The sequence below is a fragment of the Mesoplodon densirostris genome, chromosome 1 (assembly GCF_025265405.1).
Source record: "Mesoplodon densirostris isolate mMesDen1 chromosome 1, mMesDen1 primary haplotype, whole genome shotgun sequence".
NCBI lineage: Eukaryota > Metazoa > Chordata > Mammalia > Artiodactyla > Ziphiidae > Mesoplodon > Mesoplodon densirostris.
In genome coordinates this window covers 28798968-28817532 of record NC_082661.1, presented here as the reverse complement: position 1 = coordinate 28817532, position 18565 = coordinate 28798968, and the positions used below count along the sequence as shown (strand labels likewise).

Below are 18565 nucleotides of genomic sequence, written 5' to 3'. Positions count from 1 at the left end.
ACACCGGCGCCGCGGCAGTTTTGTTTCCGAGGTCGCGGCTAGTGGCGCGAGTGACCCATGTTGCAGGCGACAGGGGCAAGACGAGAGTGGTGACTCGGGGCCGGGGTCAGGAGCGGCGGAGCTCCTAGCAGTGGAGCCGAGAAAGCCACGCGACGGAGGCGCGGCGGGCGTCCCTCTGAGCGCGGAGCTCGGCGGCGGCGAAGGAGTGGCGCTCAGGTTGCCTGGTGTCCCCTTGAGGGAAGGAGCGGCGGAGCGGTCTTCTAGCACGGGGCCCAGAGGAGAGGGACTACGGAAGGGACGCAGGCGGCCGCAGAGATGAGGACGACGAGGAGGGGCAGTGGAGGGGCGGTAGTGACGAGGAGATGATCGAGAAAAACCGTATCGGCGAGGGGCGGCGCGGAGGGGAGGCGGCGGGGGGAGCAGCTGTGGAGGACTTCAGAGGTAGGGAACCGGCCAAGGGACGCGGACGTGAAAGGGCCGTGTCCTCTGGCATAGACGTGAAGTGGCAATGTAGAGGGGCTGAAGAGGATTCAGAGGGAGAAGAGAGCTGCGTGCAGGATCCACAGGGTCTGACCTAGTAGTGAAGGCACCCGAACCGGGCGCCTAAGGCATTTCAAGCAGTGACTTCCCCCGTTTGACTAGGAATGTGGGTCCTCCTCCGAAGTGGGTACCCCCTCCGTATCCTGCTGCCACTGCGCGGGCCGTGGATGGGGTGGAGGGGCCTGCCACGAAGCTTGGCCCTGGGCCCTCCTCGCAGACGGTACAGGAAGGAGGCTCTCGCCGCCTTGGAGGTACCAATGTTGCCTGTAACTGCAACTGAAATCCGGCAATATTTGCGGGCCCATGGGATCCCCTTCCAGGATGGGCACAGCTGCGTGCGGGCACCTAGTCCCTTTGTGGGTGCCTCGAAGCTCAAGGACGAGACTGGTGCTGCCACTTCCTTCAGCCTCTTCATCGACAAGACCACAGGCCGCTTTCTCTGCATGACCAGCCTAGCTGAGGGGAGCTGGGAAGACTTCCAGGCCAGCGTGGAGGGCCGAGGGGATGGGGCCAGAGAAGGGGTCCTGCTTAGTGAGGCCCCAGAAGCTGAGGACAGTGAGGAGGTCCAGAGGATCTGGGACCGAGCCGTACCTCTCTGGGAGCTGCCTGAACCAGAGGAGGCCCAGCTGGCTCGCGTGATGTTTGGCCTCACCAAAGTGACAGATGACACACTCAAGCGTTTCAGTGTGCGCTACCTGCGGCCTGCTCACAGCCTTGTCTTTCCTTGGTTCTCCCCTGGAGGTTTGGGATTACGAGGCCTGAAGCTACTAGGGGCCGAAGGCCAGGGTGACGGAGTGCACTATGTGGAGACCACCATCCCCCAGCCTGGTGCCTTCCACAACCTGTTTGGGTTACCCCTGATCAGTCGTCGAGATGTTGAGGTGGTGCTGACGAGTCGTGAGCTGGACAGCCTGGCCTTGAGCCAGTCCACAGGGCTGCCCACCCTTGCCCTACCCCGAGGAACAGCCTGCTTACCCCCTGCCTTGCTTCCTTACCTCGAACAGTTCCGACGTATTGTTCTCTGGCTGGGGGATGACCTTCGGTCCTGGGAAGCTGCCAAGTTGTTCGCCCGAAAACTGAACCCCAAACGATGCTCCTTGGTGCGGCCTGGGGACCAGCAGCCCTCTCCCCTGGAGGCTCTGAACCAAGGCTTAAATCTTTCTCGTATTCTGCGTACTGCCCTGCCTGCCTGGCACAAGTCTATCGTGTCTTTCCGGCAGCTTCGGGAGGAGGTGCTAGGAGAACTATCAAACGTGGAGCAGGCAGCTGGCGTTCGCTGGAGCCGCTTCCCCGACCTCAATCGTCTTTTGAAGGGACATCGGAAGGGCGAGCTGACAGTCTTCACAGGTGACCCTTTGGGAAATCACTGCTTGGGCGGGTTTGGGGGCAGAGGGTCAGATGACGGAAGCACGTGGGTTTGGGCTACAGTAAATGTTGAAGAGGCGCCTTCCCCTCCCAACTTTGAAGCTCCGTGCATGTCTTGGTTTCAAGGGTAGGCCTTTACTCCTCACCCGGGTCTGTGTTCAACCCCCCATGCAGGGCCGACAGGCAGTGGAAAGACGACATTCATCAGTGAATATGCCTTGGACTTGTGTACCCAGGGAGTGAACACGCTATGGGGTAGCTTTGAGATCAGCAACGTGAGACTAGCCCGGGTCATGCTGACACAGTTTGCTGTGGGGCGACTGGAAGAGCAACTGGACAAATACGACGAGTGGGCCGACCGCTTTGAGGACCTGCCCCTCTATTTCATGACTTTTCATGGGCAACAGAGCATCAGGTGAGATTCCCAAAGAATCTGGAGCTTTCAAAGAATAGGAGGGTGGGAGAACAGACTCCCAACAGAGTTTTCTGGCTGCCATGGTCTGGAGATTACTTGTAACTGACTCTTGAATTCATTGTCTCTTCCTCTTCCCAGGACTGTAATAGACACGATGCAACATGCAGTCTACGTGTATGACATTTGTCATGTGGTTATCGACAATCTGCAATTCATGATGGGTCATGAGCAGCTGTCCACAGACAGGTGACATCCTCCTCTTGTCTACCTGTAACCCACTTAGACACACATCTTCTCAGGCAGCTGGCCTCTGGGCAGACACACTGTACTCTTTGTTTTCTGACATATGTGCAGGAACATACCATCCCATATGTATTACTGTCTTTGTAGAGGTGTGGGGTGTGGCAGTGGGAAGTATGGACAGGGACTTAAGTGTGAGTCCTTGGGTAGAGGGAAGTAGAGTGAGGTTGTGGTGGTTTGTGGGGAGATGTGAACGAATCAGGAGTATGTGTGTGTTCTTGTCCTTCTGTGTCTGGTAACCTCTTTGTTGGGTAGGATTGCAGCTCAAGACTATGTCATCGGGGCTTTTCGGAAGTTTGCCACAGACAGTAGCTGCCACGTGACACTGGTCATTCACCCCCGGAAGGAAGATGATGATAAAGAACTACAGACAGCATCCATTTTTGGCTCAGCCAAAGTAAGTGGGCTTTAGAGGAGCTCAAGCTATGGAAAGTAGAGGGGGCAGGTGTGACCAGGGACAGCCCTCATTAGGCCTTAAATCATCTTGACTGTCCATCTGGAACAGGCAGGAGGCAGCTTGCCTCTAGGGCCATGACATGAGGAACACATGTGCTAGAATACAAAGGCCGATAATGGTTGGTCCTTTGCCCTGCTTGCTTTTCAGGAACTCACATATTCTATGGGGAAAAGAGGGAGACAGTGAGGGACTTCCCTGGCGGTCCGGTGGTTAAGACTCCGTGCTTCCAATGCAGGGGGCGCGGGTTCGATCCCTGGTTGGGGAACTTAGATCCAATACACCACGTGGCACATGCAAAAAAAAACCAGGGGAAAAAGGAGACAGTGATTACAACTCAGTATGATAAGAGCTATGATAGGTAGCACAGGTATTGGGAGAAAAGAGAAAAGGCATCTGAGTCAGCCTGGGGGGAGACTTCCTAGAAGATGCGTCGACAGAGGTTGGGTTGGGTTTTGTCAGACAATAGGTGTTAAATAAGCAAATAAGTGGGAGGGCCTTCTGGGCAGCGGGACCAGCCAGATCCTGGAGCTTCCAGTGGTACACTGAGTGCCTATTACACGCCAGGCCTGGGCTGGGCACGGGGAATACAGGGCAAGGAACACAAACTATGTGCCACAATGGAACAGACATGGAACTGGGGAAGAGAATAACACAGAAGTAGAAAGATGGTAGTGCCTTTTTTATTTACAGGGATCAAGAATGGTCTCTCTTTTTATCATCAATTTAACTATATTTACTAAGATAGGCACAAATTATAAGGTGCCAGGCATACTATTTCTATTCTTGCTTGATCCCCAAATGATATGGTTGGAATAATGGGTTCAGTTTCAAGAGAAATATGCTGATTGCCACATTGCCTTATTTAATCTAATGTTCACTCAGGTGTCAATAAAATACCTATATTTTTCTCTTCAAAAAAAAAAAGAATGGTCTCTCTGATGAAGTGTAACATTTAGACCAGGACCTAAATGATAAGGAGCTCGCTCGGGTTGAGTGAGCTGTGGAGCCAGACGTGTTAGCAGCATGTACACAATCTGAGACAGCAACAGGGTTGTCAGGGAACCAAAAGACTCAAGTGGCCCCAGCATTCTGGTCGGTCGTTCAGAGAGCTTTGGTGATGGGGGAAGTACTTTTCCCTTCCCCCATTCTTGCTATTCCTCCCTGCACCCTCAGCCTTCCTTTGTGCTTCTCTCATATGTCTTCTCACTGCTCCTTCCTCCTCTGCCCCTTATCCCCCAGGCAAGCCAGGAAGCGGACAATGTTCTGATCCTGCAGGACAGGAAGCTGGTAACTGGGCCAGGGAAACGGTATCTACAGGTGTCCAAGAACCGCTTTGATGGAGACGTAGGTGTCTTCCCACTTGAATTCAACAAGAGCTCTCTCACCTTCTCCATCCCACCAAAGAGCAAGGCCCGGCTCAAGAAGATCAAAGATGACAATGGGCTAGTGGCCAAAAAGCCCTCTTCTGGCAAAAAGGGGGCTGTGCCCCAGATCTCTGAGACTCACGCTGACCAGGCCCCCGACCCCAAGAAGCCAGACCTCTCCAAGCCTTCAAGGTGAAGGCATTGCAGAGCTGGATGCTGAAACGAGCCTGCCAGGACAGGCTGGGGTAGAGACTGTTTCTTAGTCCTCTAAGGCAGTTAGGGCTGCCTCTGTCCTGTAGTTGTGACCTATGGGCCCTTCTCAATCTGAGGGGCCTAGCCTAGGGCAGGGTTTCATTGCAAGAGAATTCAATTTAGCAAATATTTGAGAACCTGCTGTGTGCCAGGTTTTGTTCTACATCCTGCAAATATAGCACTGACAAGGCAGATGAGGTCCCTGCTTCCACAGAACCTGTAATGTGGTAGAAGAGACAAGATAATCAATGAACAAATACATACAAAACATAGTTTTAGATAGTGAAAAAATGCTCTAAAGGAAAAAAAAATACAGTAATGTGATCATGCTTACAGGCTAGTTTAGATTAAGATCTGAAAAGGTGTCTCTGAGCAGAGGACATTTGAGCTGGGTCCTCTGAAGAACTAGGATTGAGCCATGTGAACATCTGGAGGAAGGAATCCAGGCAGAGGGAAAAGTAAATACAGAGGCCCTGAGGTGGGAGTGAGCAAGTTGAGGTAAAAGCAGTGGGGTCAGGCCCCCTGAACCTGGAGGGGGATAGGGGACTTCTTGCCAAAACTCCAGCCCAGGCTTTCAGAGCCAAGGGGTGACACGGTGGATACCAATCTCGTCTGCTCCCCACTCTGGAGCCTGCCCTCAGGTAGTGCTTACTACCATTGGATCTAGGTGCTCAGCCCTTATAATACCAGGGACAGCCACAAAGGTGGAAGCCTGGAAGAGAGCCATGGAAGGGAGCTGTTAGCCCGGGGTGCCTGCCACCTAGACACTCATTCCATGGTATGCTGCTGGAGTGGCTGCAATCATGACTTTTTGTAGAGCCTTTTCCAGTTTTACTGGAAAAATGTTTCCATTGCCTTTGTTTCTGTGCTTTTTCTTATTTGACCACTGGGTGTCACCCCAGTCTTTAACTGGATTTTCCTCTCACTTTGAATTGGGAGCTGATAGGTCCCCTCCCCGACCCTGTCTGAGCCACGCACTCCCAAGAAAGCCGGGGTATTAAGGGGTCTTCATGCATGCACACCCTTACATCTCTTTGTGGCCTAGGGAAGACAGGATGGTGCTTCTTTATCTCTGTCTTCCCTGAGGATCTCCATGTGATCCCTGGCAGAGGTGTGGATCACTGGGCCCCATGCCTAAGGCTTTGCCTGACCAGCTGTCCTTCTGTGACATGAGCCACTCACTGACCTCTCATCGTGGACCCAAGCTCAGCATATTCTTATCTGGCCACCCCCCCGTACATTTCCCTCCTCTTGTACCCTCTCAGCTTTTCTCTTATGTTAGTGTGTGTCAGAACTGGGGCTCTTGTTTAAAAATGCAGAACCTATTTTTTTAACATCTTTATTGGAGTATAATTGCTTTACAATGGTGTGTTAGTTTCTGCTGTATGACAAAGTGAATCAGCTATATGTATACATATATCCCCATATCTCCTCCCTCTTGCATCTCCCTCTCACCCTCCCTATCCCACCCCTCTACGTGGTCACAAAGTACCGAGCTGATCTCCCTGTGCTATGCAGCTGCTTCCCACTAGCTAGCTATTTTACATTTGGTAGTGTATATGTGTCCATGCCACTCTCTCACTTTGTCCCAGCTTACCCTTCCCCCTCCCTGTGTCCTCAGGTCCATTCTCTACATCTGCGTCTTTATTCCTAGTTTCTTCAGAACCTTTTTTTTTTTTTGATTCCATATATATGTGTTAACATACGGTATTTGTTTTTCTGACTTACTTCGCTCTGTATGAGTCTGTAGGTCCATCCATCTCACTACAAATAAATCAATTTCATTTCTTTTTATGGCTGAAGGACTCTTCATTTTTAAGAAACCCTGCCAGAGATTGTAAGATAACTTACCTAGAGACCTGTCAGAAATATTGCTGAGGGACTTACCTGGTGGTCCAGTGGCTAAGGCTCTGGTGCTTCCAATGCAGGGGGCCCGGGTTCAATCCCTGGTGAGGGAACTAGATCCCACATGCCGCAATTAAAAAAAAAAAGATCCCACCTGCTGCAACTAAGATCCGGTGCAGCCAAATAAATAAATATTTTTTAAAAATCTAATGAAAAAAAAATTTTTTTAAGGAATATTGCTAAATGGTGACACTTTCCCATCTCACTTCCTCTGATATCCTAAAGTCTGTTTCCCTTTAGATTTGCCTGCAAGCGTGATGAGAATGCAAGATGTTCTAAGGGGGCTGGGGAGAAGCCTTTTGTAAAGGGTGGTGGGGTCAGTGGGGTTCCTGCTTCCTGAAAGTAGGGCTGCTTTATCAAGGTTTCCCTGTCAATTTAGGAGGGGGCTCTGGAACCCTGTGGAATGGTCTGGGGTCTCTGGTCTGTGGTGTGTGAGAACTGTGGCTACTATTGTCTGCTGAAACACCCTGGAGCAAAGCTGTTCTCTGGGGGGGAGGGAGGGGGGACCTCCTCCAGGGCCTCCCTTCTTGGGGGTCTCTCCCAGACTGGCTGGAGCCAGGCCTCCTAATCCTGCAGTAATCATTCCCAGCCGCTGGCTGGTCTAGGCCTCATCCAGGGTCTATAACGCTGAACATCCGCCATGCCTTCCAGATGCACACGACCAGGTCAGTCCTACCTATAAGGATGTGGGTTCCATATTCTGGTCTCCCTAGGATGCCTGGTGTGTTCTCAGGAAATCCTTTAGGGATTTCCATTAGGGGACTTTTGTGAGGTCTCTGTGTGAATTGGGGTTAGAGGGATAGATACACACTTGCCTGTCTTGCCCCACCCTCCTAGCAGATACCCCCCACACTGCACAAACCAGAATGGGGGGAGGGGAAGCTAATGCTCCCCCAGCCCCACCCCCTAGACAAACACATTCTATTCCACACCTGCCTTAAACTCCTCACATCAAAATTAGCCCAAAGTGTGTTCAGGAGTCCCTGGAGCCTAGAAAGCAGTAGTTAATCCCTGGGTCCTGTGTAAGATCCCTGGGAGTCACTGTCCCTGTACGTAGCCAGAGTGATTGAGGTAAATTGCCTGTGCCCAGCTGGACATTAAGAATCTTCCTGAGAGCTGAGGAAGAGCCTGGCCCAGCAGAGTCCAGCTGGATTTGCAGCCTTGTCCTCAGATTCATTGTCACATTTGCCTGTGAGGGGCAGCCTTGGTCCTCCATCCCTTTACTGGGAATGGGTTTGAGAAGGGACTAAACTCACAGGACTCCTGCTGCCCAAGTACTCAGGCTGCAAATATGGCCCAGATACCTGTAGACATCACAGGCTGCCTTGAGTGCCATGGAGGGTGGGAGCCCTTGGTGCCTCCCTGCAATACAGGTCAACTTCCTGTTTGTGCCTGTGGGTGGAACTTTATGAGCCTGAGAGAAACCTGGCCATACTCCGTAGGGGCCAGAACTGGCAAGCCTGCTCACCTAGGCAGACACCTACTCCAGGGGAGGGGGAGACGCTGGTTCTGCTCGGGCAGCCCCAGCCTCGAGGTGTGAAGAAGGGCGGGGTCTGTTTTGGTGAAACCTGAGCCTTCTTTGTCTGATTCCCAGGGGGTTCCCCTGTGTCTGGGGGGTGGGCTGAGAGTGGACCAGGGTGGGCTCCCTACAAAGCAGAGGAGGGTGGCAGTAAAGCCCTATAGCCAACTTGGTTAGGGCAGCCAGGTAGCTTAGCTTGGCTGTCGCGCCACTGGCCCCTTCGTAAGTCAAAAGCCAAATCCAGTAAGCTGTGAAGTCAGAGGCCAGAGGGGCAGTCTCGGGCCACCGTCGAGCCACAGCTGGGCTGGGTACTGGGTCGGCTGTTGAGGGGGTGCTGCGCAGACCACTCCCCTGCCGGGGTCGGGGGCGCGGCCTCAGCCGCCCCGCCCCGCTCCACCAAGCCCGGCCGGGCGGGCGCTGGGAGTCCGCAACCCGGAGCGGGCTTGGGAGCCGGCGGGTCTGCGGCAAGGAGGTACCGGCTCTGGAGCAGGAGCCGGGCGGAAGCTGGAACGGCGGTGCAGGTGGCGCTGGGTGAGTGAGTGGTGGGGCCGCGGAGGTGCAGGAACTCGCGCCTGCCGCACACCCCCGCCCCGGAGCGAACTTTCCCGATCTGGGGAAGTTGGGGATTGGGGTTGAGGGAGGGGGGTCCCCGGTCCGGGGGCCGCAGGCCAGGAGTCTGAACAGGGAACCTACACGGAAGCTCACACTGACGAGCCCACACACGCGTGCACACAGACACACACGCGTACTGGGGACACACGAACACACGTGCATTCCGGGGCGGACGCGCCCAGTGAGTTAACGCTAGTAGTCCGTGGAGCAGCACCACTGGCCCGCGAGAACCCCCCAGCGGGCAGGGCGCGCTGCTGTCGCGTACTTGACGGGGGTGGGAGAATAGGGCCGCCCAGTGACCGCGGATGGGGGCGGGCCGGGTGGGACACCTCCGGAGGTTCCTGCTTCCCTGCCGCCCGCAGGTGAAGACTAGGACGTAAACAGGCGCTGAGCACGTGATCGCTTCGCCCACCAGCGGGCTGTGCTCCCCCCACCCCAGCCTCGGGGCGGGAACCTCCCTCCGCGGTACTCAGCAAGTTTGCCAGGTATCTTGCCGGGCTGTATTTCATTCTCCTCCTGGACGTGATAAGCCCTCCCCCAGGAATGGGTACACAACGCCCCCTGGAGTTGGGGTAGTGCAGGAGGACCAGAGACTGTTGCGCTGGGGTGGGGTTACCTGGGTTCCTCGTCTTCCTTCTCCGGAACATGGTCCCCCCATCCCTGAAAATATCCCTGAAGGGGGTGCTATTCTGGATGGTAGTGTACAGCAGCCCCCGCCCGGTCCTCCAGCCCAGGGAGCAGCTGCGGGAGAGCCTGTGGGTCCCCTTCCTACTGCCACTCTTCCTTGCAGAACTGGGAGCTCCTACCCCCAAAGTAGAAGCAGAAGGCCCCTCATGCAAGAGTGGGAGTCCCCCTTCCCCAGAGGATGCATGAGCGTACACATCCCCTTAATACCAGAGTGGGCCTATCTCCCTCTGGTAGAAGGGAGGACGGCCCCCCTCCCCCCAGGGAATGAGGTAGTGGGCAGCGGCCCTCGGCTTCCCTCCCTGCCCCACCCCCCACCTCTACACACACGCTGAGCCCAGCTGCTGCCTGATTCTGGGCAGGCTGCCAGAAAGGGGAGGAGGCTCCTGGTGTCCCAGGAGGCTGGGATCAGGGTAAGGCCAGCAGAGGGGGTCTCCACGGGGGGGTGGGGCTCAGTCTGTTCTTGTGAGGCAGAGGGTCTAGGGTGAGCCTGAGGGTGGCTGGGCTATGTTTCCCTTTCCACGGAAAAAGAAAGAAAAACAACCCTTTCCATAGAGCTAAAAATAGAGCTGAGAGCCGGCCAGGGCTGTGGCCTGGAAGGGGGGGAATGCTCCTTCCTGGGGCAGAGGAGCTCTGGCGGGCCTAGGCCCTGGGGGGCGGGGTTAGGGGGCAGGAGGCTGTCCTTGCCCAGCGGTGCGGGCATCAGCTGACCTGACTAGGTCACAGAGACCCCTACGGGCAAGTCTATGTGTTAAAATGTTTGTGAAATACAACGTGTATGTGTAAGAAGTTGTCTTTGTGACTGAATAAGACTGTCAGTGTGAAAAATGCTTAGGAGACGAAGTGTATTTAAGATTGTGACTGGGTGCGAAGGAACTCGAGCTGTGAAAGCTTGTGCACAACTAGGCGTGTGACACCGAGTGTATCTCTGTGAGTTGGCCTGAAGATTATGGAAAGAAGGGACATGGAACCTTGTGATGGACGAGACAGACTGTGTGATTGTGGCTGTGTGAGACTGAATGTGGGAAAGATCGTGTGGGTGTTAAGACAGTGTTGTTTGCCAGAGGGTGAGAATATCCCTGACCCTGAGAAGACAGTGGAATGTTGTCTGCTATGAGGCTCGTGTAGGCTTGGCCTGTAAGTTTGGACCAGCTCACCCCAGTGACTTTTGGGGGCCCAGGGGCTGCCTCTCGAGCAATGACCTCTCTCTTAGCAAATGACTCGGAGGGAAGGTTGGGGAGCACAGAGCCGCGCTCGGGGAAGGCCTGGGCTCTAGTGGGAGAGGGCACAGTGCTGGGGAGTCGGGTAGGGACCCCCAAGTTTGGGGGTGACTGGGCGTGTTCTCCGAATAGGCCGCTAGGTGGCGCCGCCTCCGCAAATCCAAGCGTACCTCCTCCAACCCGCTGCGGGTGGGGCAAGCACCCACCAAACCTCGGCCCCCGACTTGTGCTGGGGCGCAGGGCCCAGAGTGGGGGGCAGCTGACCCTCGGCCTCCCTCTCTGGACTCCGAAGCCGGAGAGTGTGTCGGGGGTGGGGGGGGGCGGGGTTGGCATCGACCCGAGGAGCGGAGGGGGAAGGGCGGCCGCCGCGGCGCCTGGCCCTTTGTGCTCTAACAATGATCAGCAGCCGCTGGCCCCGGGGCTCGGGTAGGGGTACAGGGTGACCCGCCGCCGCCTAGTCCTGAGCCGACCGAGCCTCCAGACACACAGCCACCGCGCCTCGGAGGGAGGGAGCCTGAGTCCCGCTGCGTAGCCCCTGCGTGCGTGCGCCTCGCCGGACACGCGTGACACGGGGTGCCTACGCTTATCCGCGCCCCGGGGGCGGGTCGCCCCTCGGACCCTCCCCCGCGCTGCACCGCCCACTTGGGCCGGGCGGGGCCGGGGGCTCCCCGGAGGCGGGGCCGGGCCGGACCGGGCCGCTCCGAGTAGAGGCGCACGGACTGGAGCCGGGCGGCGCGCCTGTGGAGCGCTGGGGGCGGCCCGGGGCTGAGCATGGAGCAGCGCGGTGGAGGTGAGGGGGGGCCGGGGCTGGGAGACGACCTGGGGGTGACCTCAACTTATGCACGGCCGAGGTCCCGTGGGGAGGCGGCATTCTACAGCTGCCCCCACTTTATGGAAGCGGCGGGGGGCGGAGGGGGGGGATGGATTCCGGAGGGTGGATTGGGGGCTCCCGGCTTCCGGTCTCGGAATGGGAACTCGTGATCCCAGACTTGATCCCGCTGGATGGTCCTTGGAGTTTGGTGAGGGGGAGACTTTCCCGAACTCTTCTGCCCCCAAAACAGGTCTGTGGGAGCTCGGACCTAGGCCAGACCTCCCTCGGACCCCGGCTGGACCCAGCCCTCAGCAGTCCCCACTGGGCGGGGGGAGTGTGTGCTGTGCCGGAGCGGTTTCTCAAGGATGTTGGGGAGAGCTGAGGGTTCCCTTCCTACGGCCACAAACGCACTTCTCAAAATGGAGCCTCCACTTGCCCCTCCTTCTCTCTCGGGCTCCAAGAGCAGGAGACGGGCTGGCTGGGCCTGGCTCTCCAGACGCCTGGCGCTGGCTCCCTGGGTGTCTGGCTCTCAGGGCCCAGCTCAGTGACTCTTCTGGGTTTAAGGGCTCCTGGCTCCGTGGCGCGCAGGGACCCCGGCTCACTGGGTCTGCCTGACCCTGGGGCCTCTCTCAGTCTTTGTCTCTTGTCTTCTGGGTCCCTATCTGAATCTCTCTGTCTCCTCCCCTCAGTTTCCACTTTCTCTGTGCTCACAGAAGTGGGGAAATGGAGACAGAGATGCCAGCCCCCATGGCCCCCTAAGAAGCCCCTTCCCCACTGCTTCCTCCAGGCCCTGGAGTGGTCTGGGAGAGGGCAGAGGAGGGGGTGTTCCATTGGCTTTGCTCAGGGCTGGCGCTCGTGGGGTGGACTCAGCCCCTGCCCCTGCTCCATGGACACCAGTCACCCCCACCCCCAGCTCGCAGCTCCTCCTTCCTCAGTCTGGACACTTCCCTGGTTCTCCAGATCTTCTGACTTGGGCGGGGAGGGCGGGTGGGGGCGGACTTAACGGAACACACACAAGAATGAAGGAGAGCAGATCAAGCAAAGACTCACGTGTCTCTCCTCTCCCCACAATGCAGTGAGTGACAAAAACCAGGCTCCCACTCACCCAGTAGGCCCTGCGTGCCACCCAGGCTCTCACCCTCTCGCTCACATGCTCCCATGCACACACGGTGCTCTATACACACTTGTGCACCCTCATTTCCTACTCACACACTTCTGTAAGATACATAAACTCATGTATATATGAATGGACATCTAACCAAACATATTCTCTCACATAGTCACAGTCATACACCACAAATTCACTTATGTATGCATTTGTAACCTTCACAAATGTATGCATGCATACATGCATGTATGTATGCATTTGTAACCTTCACAAACCTTCTCTGTTTCTGAGAGAGACACCCTATTTACACACACACTTTTGTAAGATATGCATATATGAGTTCACATACATAGGCATGTATATCTGAATGTACTAATGCATTTATCCAAACATATATACTCATACATTCATTCCTGATGTTTTCAAACACAGTGCTCAGATTCATGCTCTTGTGCACACAGTTTCACATGCACAAATAAGTAAGATGCATACACTCCTACTCCTACGCAATTCTCTGTCCACTCCTTGGCTCCCGTTCTGCATGATGACTTCAGCAGATGCCTGAGTCCTGGTCTTCAGCCTCAGGACTGGGGAGGGAGTTCCGGGTGGAGACTTGCTGTCCCCTTCCAGGAAGGAGCAGGGCCTGGGGAGGTGGAGCCCTCGTCCCTGGGCTCCAGGGAAATGAGATCTTGGAGCAGCTGCCAGAGGTGATGGTAGAGCTTCTATCCTCATCCCCTTGGGGTTACTCTGGGGAATGTCCAAAGCTAGAAGGTTTCATAGGGGTTGGCAATGGGTCTGTGTAGGCTTCTCTAGGCCTGACTGTTTGGGTGTGGTGAGGCTAGTTGTCATGGAAACAGGCATGAGCCTGCATCCACCTCTTGGAGGCAGGAGACCCCAGAGGGTACCTGTGGGCTCCCTAAGAGCTCTTGAGTTCTTGTTTGACCAGCTCCACCCTTGCCGCCTGTCTGTCTGGGAGAAACTGAGGCCCAGCTGGGGGAGGCTGGGCACTGCCTGGCCTTAGCTCTTTGTTTCCTAATTACCATCTGAGTTGCTGACTGCACCCCTGAGGTTGCCCAGGCTGCCTCTAATGAGGCCACCTGTCCCAGGGGACCAAGGACTGGTGCCGGGAGCTGGTAGAGAGGGCTCCCTCCCTAACTTGAGTCCTGGCCTCTGTGGGCCCCCATTCCTTCATCATCCCTGCTTGGTAGATTCAGTCCTCAGCTCTGTTCAGAGCAGAATTGGGCAGTGGCCTGGGGCCCAGGGATAAGTGAGGTTCTTGCCAAGACTCGGAGGGGATGCCTTGGGGGGAGGGTATCAGTGCTTGTTCCTGATGTCAGGGGGCTGTTTGACCTGGGACAAAGGACCAGGAGGAACTCGAGACCTTACATAGGGAGGGAGCTCCAGATGGAGAGACTGACACCCCTGCCCTGCTCGCAGGTTTCCCTGGAGGCCCTTGGCCAGGCCTGAGCCTCTGCTGCCATGGCCATTGTGCAGACGCTGCCAGTGCCACTGGAGCCCGCCCCTGAGGCCGCCACTGCCCCACAAGCTCCAGCCATGGGCAGCGTGAGCAGCCTCATCTCAGGCCGGCCCTGCCCTGGGGGGCCGGCTCCTCCCCGCCATCACGGTCCCCCTGGGCCCACCTTCTTCCGCCAGCAGGATGGGCTGCTGCAGGGTGGCTATGAGGCACAGGAGCCGCTGTGCCCAGCTGTGCCCCCCAGGAAGGCTGTCCCTGGCACCAACTTTACCTACGTCAATGAAGACTTCCGGACAGAGTCACCCCCCAGCCCAAGCAGTGACATCGAAGATGCCCGAGAACAGCGGGCACGCAATGCCCATCTCCGCGGTCCCCCACCAAAGCTCGTCCCTGTCTCTGGAAAGCTGGAGAAGGTGAGGACCAGCCCTTCCTTTGGGGCCTGGGTGGAATCAGGGGTCCCCTGGAGAAGCTGAAATCAGGAGACCTATTTAGAGGAGGGAGTGTGGGCTCCAGATCTGGGTTCTCATTCTGGTTGTATGACCTCAGAGAAGTCATTTAACCTTTCTGAGTCTCAGTTCCTATATCTGTAAAATGGAGGTAATAGGTCAACTCTTACAGGATTGTTGGGAGAATTACATTTAATAATGTGTGTAAAGTGTTTAGCCTAGTGCCTGGCACATAATATGTACTCGATAAATGTTAGCTGCTTAGAAATACTGTTTTATACTTAAAACAACGTGTTCGAATTTGAGCAAGGCCCGTAACTCTGCTGAGCCTCCATGTCCTCATCTGTGTATGAGATAGTGATAATATTTTGCTAGTATGGCTGTTGTAATGATCTGAGAGGAACGTTTTAAGTTGCTTGACATAAAGCTGACACTCAGGAGGCCCTCAGCCAGTGGTAGCAATTGTTATTAATATATGGGGATTGGGGACCCCGGATGGGAGGGCCGGGAGTATGATAAGGGCTTTGAAAGATTGGGCGGCCTCATCCCCATTGTCAAGTGGCACCTCATTTCAGAACATGGAGAAAATTGTGATCCGCCCAACAGCCTTCAAGCCAGTGCTGCCCAAACCTCGAGGGGCACCATCCCTACCTAGCTTCCTGGGTCCTCGGGCCGCCGGACTGTCAGGGAGCCAAGGCAGCCTAACGCAGCTGTTTGGGGGCCCTGCCTCCTCCTCCTCCTCCTCCTCCTCCTCGGCTGCCGACAAACCCCTGACACTGAGTGGCTGGGCCAGCAGCTGTCCATCGGGGACTCTATCTGACTCCGGCCGAAACTCACTGTCCAGCTTGCCCACTTACAGCACCGGGGGTGCAGAGCCAGCCACCAACTCCCCAGGCGGGCACCTGCCTTCCCACGGCCCTGGGCGGGGGGCACTGCCTGGGCCAGCCCGAGGGGCCCCCACTGGGCCCTCCCACTCAGACAGCGGCCGATCTTCCTCCAGCAAGAGCACAGGCTCCCTGGGGGGCCGCATGGCCGGGGGGCTCTTGGGCAGCGGTCCCCGGGCCTCCCCTGACAGCAGCTCTTGTGGGGAACGCTCCCCGCCACCGCCTCCACCCCCTCCACCCCCTTCGGACGAGGCCCTGCTGCACTGTGTCCTGGAAGGAAAGCTCCGAGACCGGGAGGCAGAGCTGCAGCAGCTGCGGGACAGTCTGGACGAGAGCGAGGTGACCATGTGCCGGGTGTGGTCAGTGGCAGTGACGGGGGTGGCATGGCAGGACATCCACAGGTGCTGGGAATACAAGAAGCATTTCTGCCTGTGCCGAGGGGCAGGTGTCGGGCTGTTGCACTGTGACCCCATCCCCACCCCAGCTGTCTGGCTTAAACTGTGGAGTGGTTGACACAGCACCACCATTTACTGTCCTTCAGACTTGAGCAAGTTACTTAGTTGTACTGAGCCTCAGTTTCCTCATCTATAAATGGGGATATTCCTGGCCTCAGGGGTATCATGAAGATTAAGTAGGGTGAAGGGTGTAAAGTGCTTAGACTAATGCCTGGCACCTGGGAAGTGCTTGCTGTTATTGTTGTTGTGTTGCTTTTCATAAAAGGAGCTGCTACTGTTGGTATTGTAATTATTGTAATTATTGAATGGAATTTACCTTCCCTGAGCCCAGGACAGGGGCCAGGGCAGTCGGTGATTGGGGAGCTGGGGGTGGCCAGGGCTTGAGGTTTGGGGGAGCCACCAGGACCCAGGCCTGCCCTCTCGCCCATAGGTGTACGAGGAACGGCAGCGGCACTGGCAGCGCGAGGCCCTGCGAGAGGACGGCGCGGCCCAGGCACAGCGGGTGCAGCGGGCCCAGCAGCTGCTGCAGCTTCAGGTGTTCCAGCTGCAGCAGGAGAAGCGGCAGCTGCAGGATGACTTTGCACAGCTGCTGCAGGAACGTGAGCAGCTGGAGCGGCGCTGCGCCACCTTCGAGCGGGAGCAGCGGGAGCTCGGGCCACGGCTGGAGGAGACCAAGTGGGAGGTGGGCCAGACCAGGATGGGCAGGGAGCAGGGCCTTTGGCAGGGGGGTGGGGGTGGGGGTGGGGAGTGGGTAAGCCTTGAAAGGAGGGGCCCAGCCACACCCCCTCACCTGCCACCCCCAGAGGGCCTCCCCTTCCTCACCTTTGTGAGATGAGGCTCCCCCTTTGACCTCCCTTTCTGGGTGCGGGTCTTCTTGGGCCTCCACATTTGGTCTTCTCATTGGTCTGGTCTAAGTGCTCATGTAGCCAGTAACGTTCCCATCCACTGCCTTCCCGCCATAATAAGAATGCGAATGTAGTGCTTGCTGCTCTAGGCACTATTCTAAGCATGTAATGTAGAGTGTATCCTCTAATCCTCGTAACAACCCTGTGAAGTGGGTGCTGTTAATATCCTCATTTTATAGGTGAGGAAAGTGAGACCCAGAAAGGCTAGAGCCAGAGGTCACACCTAGTCAGTGGCTGAGCTGAGATCTGAACCCAAGCAGTCTGGCTCCAGTGTCTCTGCTTTTCACCAGGATACTGTAGTGCCTCTCAACTGGAAATGTGGGCACTGCCCTCAGTTGCTTCCACTCCTACCAAACCTGCCACCACCCAGTCCCCAGGGCGCTACTGCTTCATGATGGTTTAAAGACCCCAGCTTTGAAAGCAAAAGATCTGGGTCTGTATTCCACCGTAGCCAATTAATAGCTGTCTCATTATACCCATCTGTAAAATGGGTATAATGATCAAACCACCTCTCCCCAAATGCCCAGCATGATGTCAGGGCCTGACACCCTGGGAGAACACTTCTCATCATCCTTTCTGACTATCTCCCACCCCCAGGTGTGCCAGAAGTCAGGCGAGATCTCCCTCCTGAAGCAGCAACTGAAGGAATCTCAGGCAGAGCTGGTGCAGAAGGGCAGCGAGCTGGTGGCCCTGCGAGTGGCACTGCGGGAGGCCCGGGCGGCGCTGCGGGTCAGTGAGGGCCGGGCGCGGGGCCTCCAGGAGGCGGCCCGAACACGGGAGCTGGAGCTGGAGGCCTGTTCCCAGGAGCTGCAGCGGCACCGCCAGGAGGCTGAGCGGCTGCGGGAGAAAGCTGGGCAGTTGGACACCGAGGCGGCTGGACTCCGGGAAGCCCCTGTGCCTCCTGCCACTGCTGACCCATTCCTCCTGGCAGAGAGTGATGAGGCCAAGGCACAGCGGGCAGCAGCCGGGGTTGGGGGCAGCCTGCGGGCCCAGGTGGAGCGGCTCCGGGCGGAGCTACAGCGGGAGCGGCGGCGAGGCGAGGAGCAGCGGGACAGCTTCGAGGAGGAGCGGCTGGCCTGGCAGGCGGAGAAGGAGCAGGTGATCCGCTACCAGAAGCAGCTGCAGCACAACTACATCCAGATGTACCGACGCAACCGGCAGCTGGAGCAGGAGCTGCAGCAGCTCAGCCTGGAGCTGGAGGCCCGGGAACTCGCGGACCTGGGCCTGGCGGAGCCAGCTCCCTGCATCTGCCTGGAGGAGATCACTGCCACCGAAATCTAGGGCCTTGGCATCCAGCTCTGCGGGGAGGTCTACTGAATGCAGATGGTAGCCTCAGATCCACTGAGGGCCCCGAAGTCTCAGGGTCCCAGGGCCACTTGTCCCCTGTGATCCAGGCCTCTGGGCCTCTGTCAAGGACTCGGGGCTGCCCTATGACTTGGATGAGCAAGATCAGACTCCTTGAAGGTCCCTGTGTTCACTGTCACCCAGAGGCTCCTACTCACTCAACCTATTTCACTCACCAACTACTGCCATTGCCACTCTGCCAACCCCGTTCACCCCCAGCGCTCCAGCCCACCCAGCCAGGGGGCTGGGAAGAGGAAGGGGCTCCCTCATCTCCACATTCTCCCCATCACACAGCCAGAGCGAGCCAGACAGCGCCAGCTGCTCCAGATGTGCCTGCCCCCACCCTGCCTGTGTTGGGGGACAGGGCTGGGAGTGGGGTCTGATCCCCAGATTCCAGCTCTGCAGCCTCTCTCCTGGGGTAAGGGGGCTATAGTCAGACCAAAGGAAGAACTCAGAAATGTCTTGTTTATTTGTATTTGTGACCAAGTGGCCCCTCCCCCACACC

General features: G+C 56.8%; 2 protein-coding genes across 3 annotated transcripts; both read left to right on the top strand.

Annotated features, from left to right (window-relative positions):
* The first annotated feature begins 36 nt into the window (after positions 1-36).
* TWNK (twinkle mtDNA helicase) lies at positions 37-6483 on the top strand. Its single transcript, XM_060100654.1, has 5 exons — positions 37-1887; positions 2080-2320; positions 2459-2566; positions 2876-3017; positions 4317-6483. The coding sequence occupies exons 1-5, from the start codon at positions 645-647 to the stop codon at positions 4635-4637; spliced, it is 2055 nt and encodes a 684-aa protein (XP_059956637.1). The 5' UTR covers positions 37-644; the 3' UTR covers positions 4638-6483.
* Positions 6484-8530: 2047 nt separating this feature from the next.
* LZTS2 (leucine zipper tumor suppressor 2) lies at positions 8531-18253 on the top strand. 2 transcript variants are annotated; one of them, XM_060100640.1, is made up of 5 exons: positions 8531-8648; positions 13990-14439; positions 15048-15695; positions 16242-16493; positions 17314-18253. In XM_060100640.1, the coding sequence occupies exons 2-5, from the start codon at positions 14032-14034 to the stop codon at positions 17995-17997; spliced, it is 1992 nt and encodes a 663-aa protein (XP_059956623.1). In that variant the 5' UTR covers positions 8531-8648; positions 13990-14031; the 3' UTR covers positions 17998-18253. The 2 variants fall into 2 exon arrangements, with proteins under 2 accessions (XP_059956623.1, XP_059956614.1); XM_060100631.1 differs by lacking the exon at positions 8531-8648 and adding an exon at positions 11285-11423.
* The last annotated feature ends 312 nt before the right edge of the window (positions 18254-18565 follow it).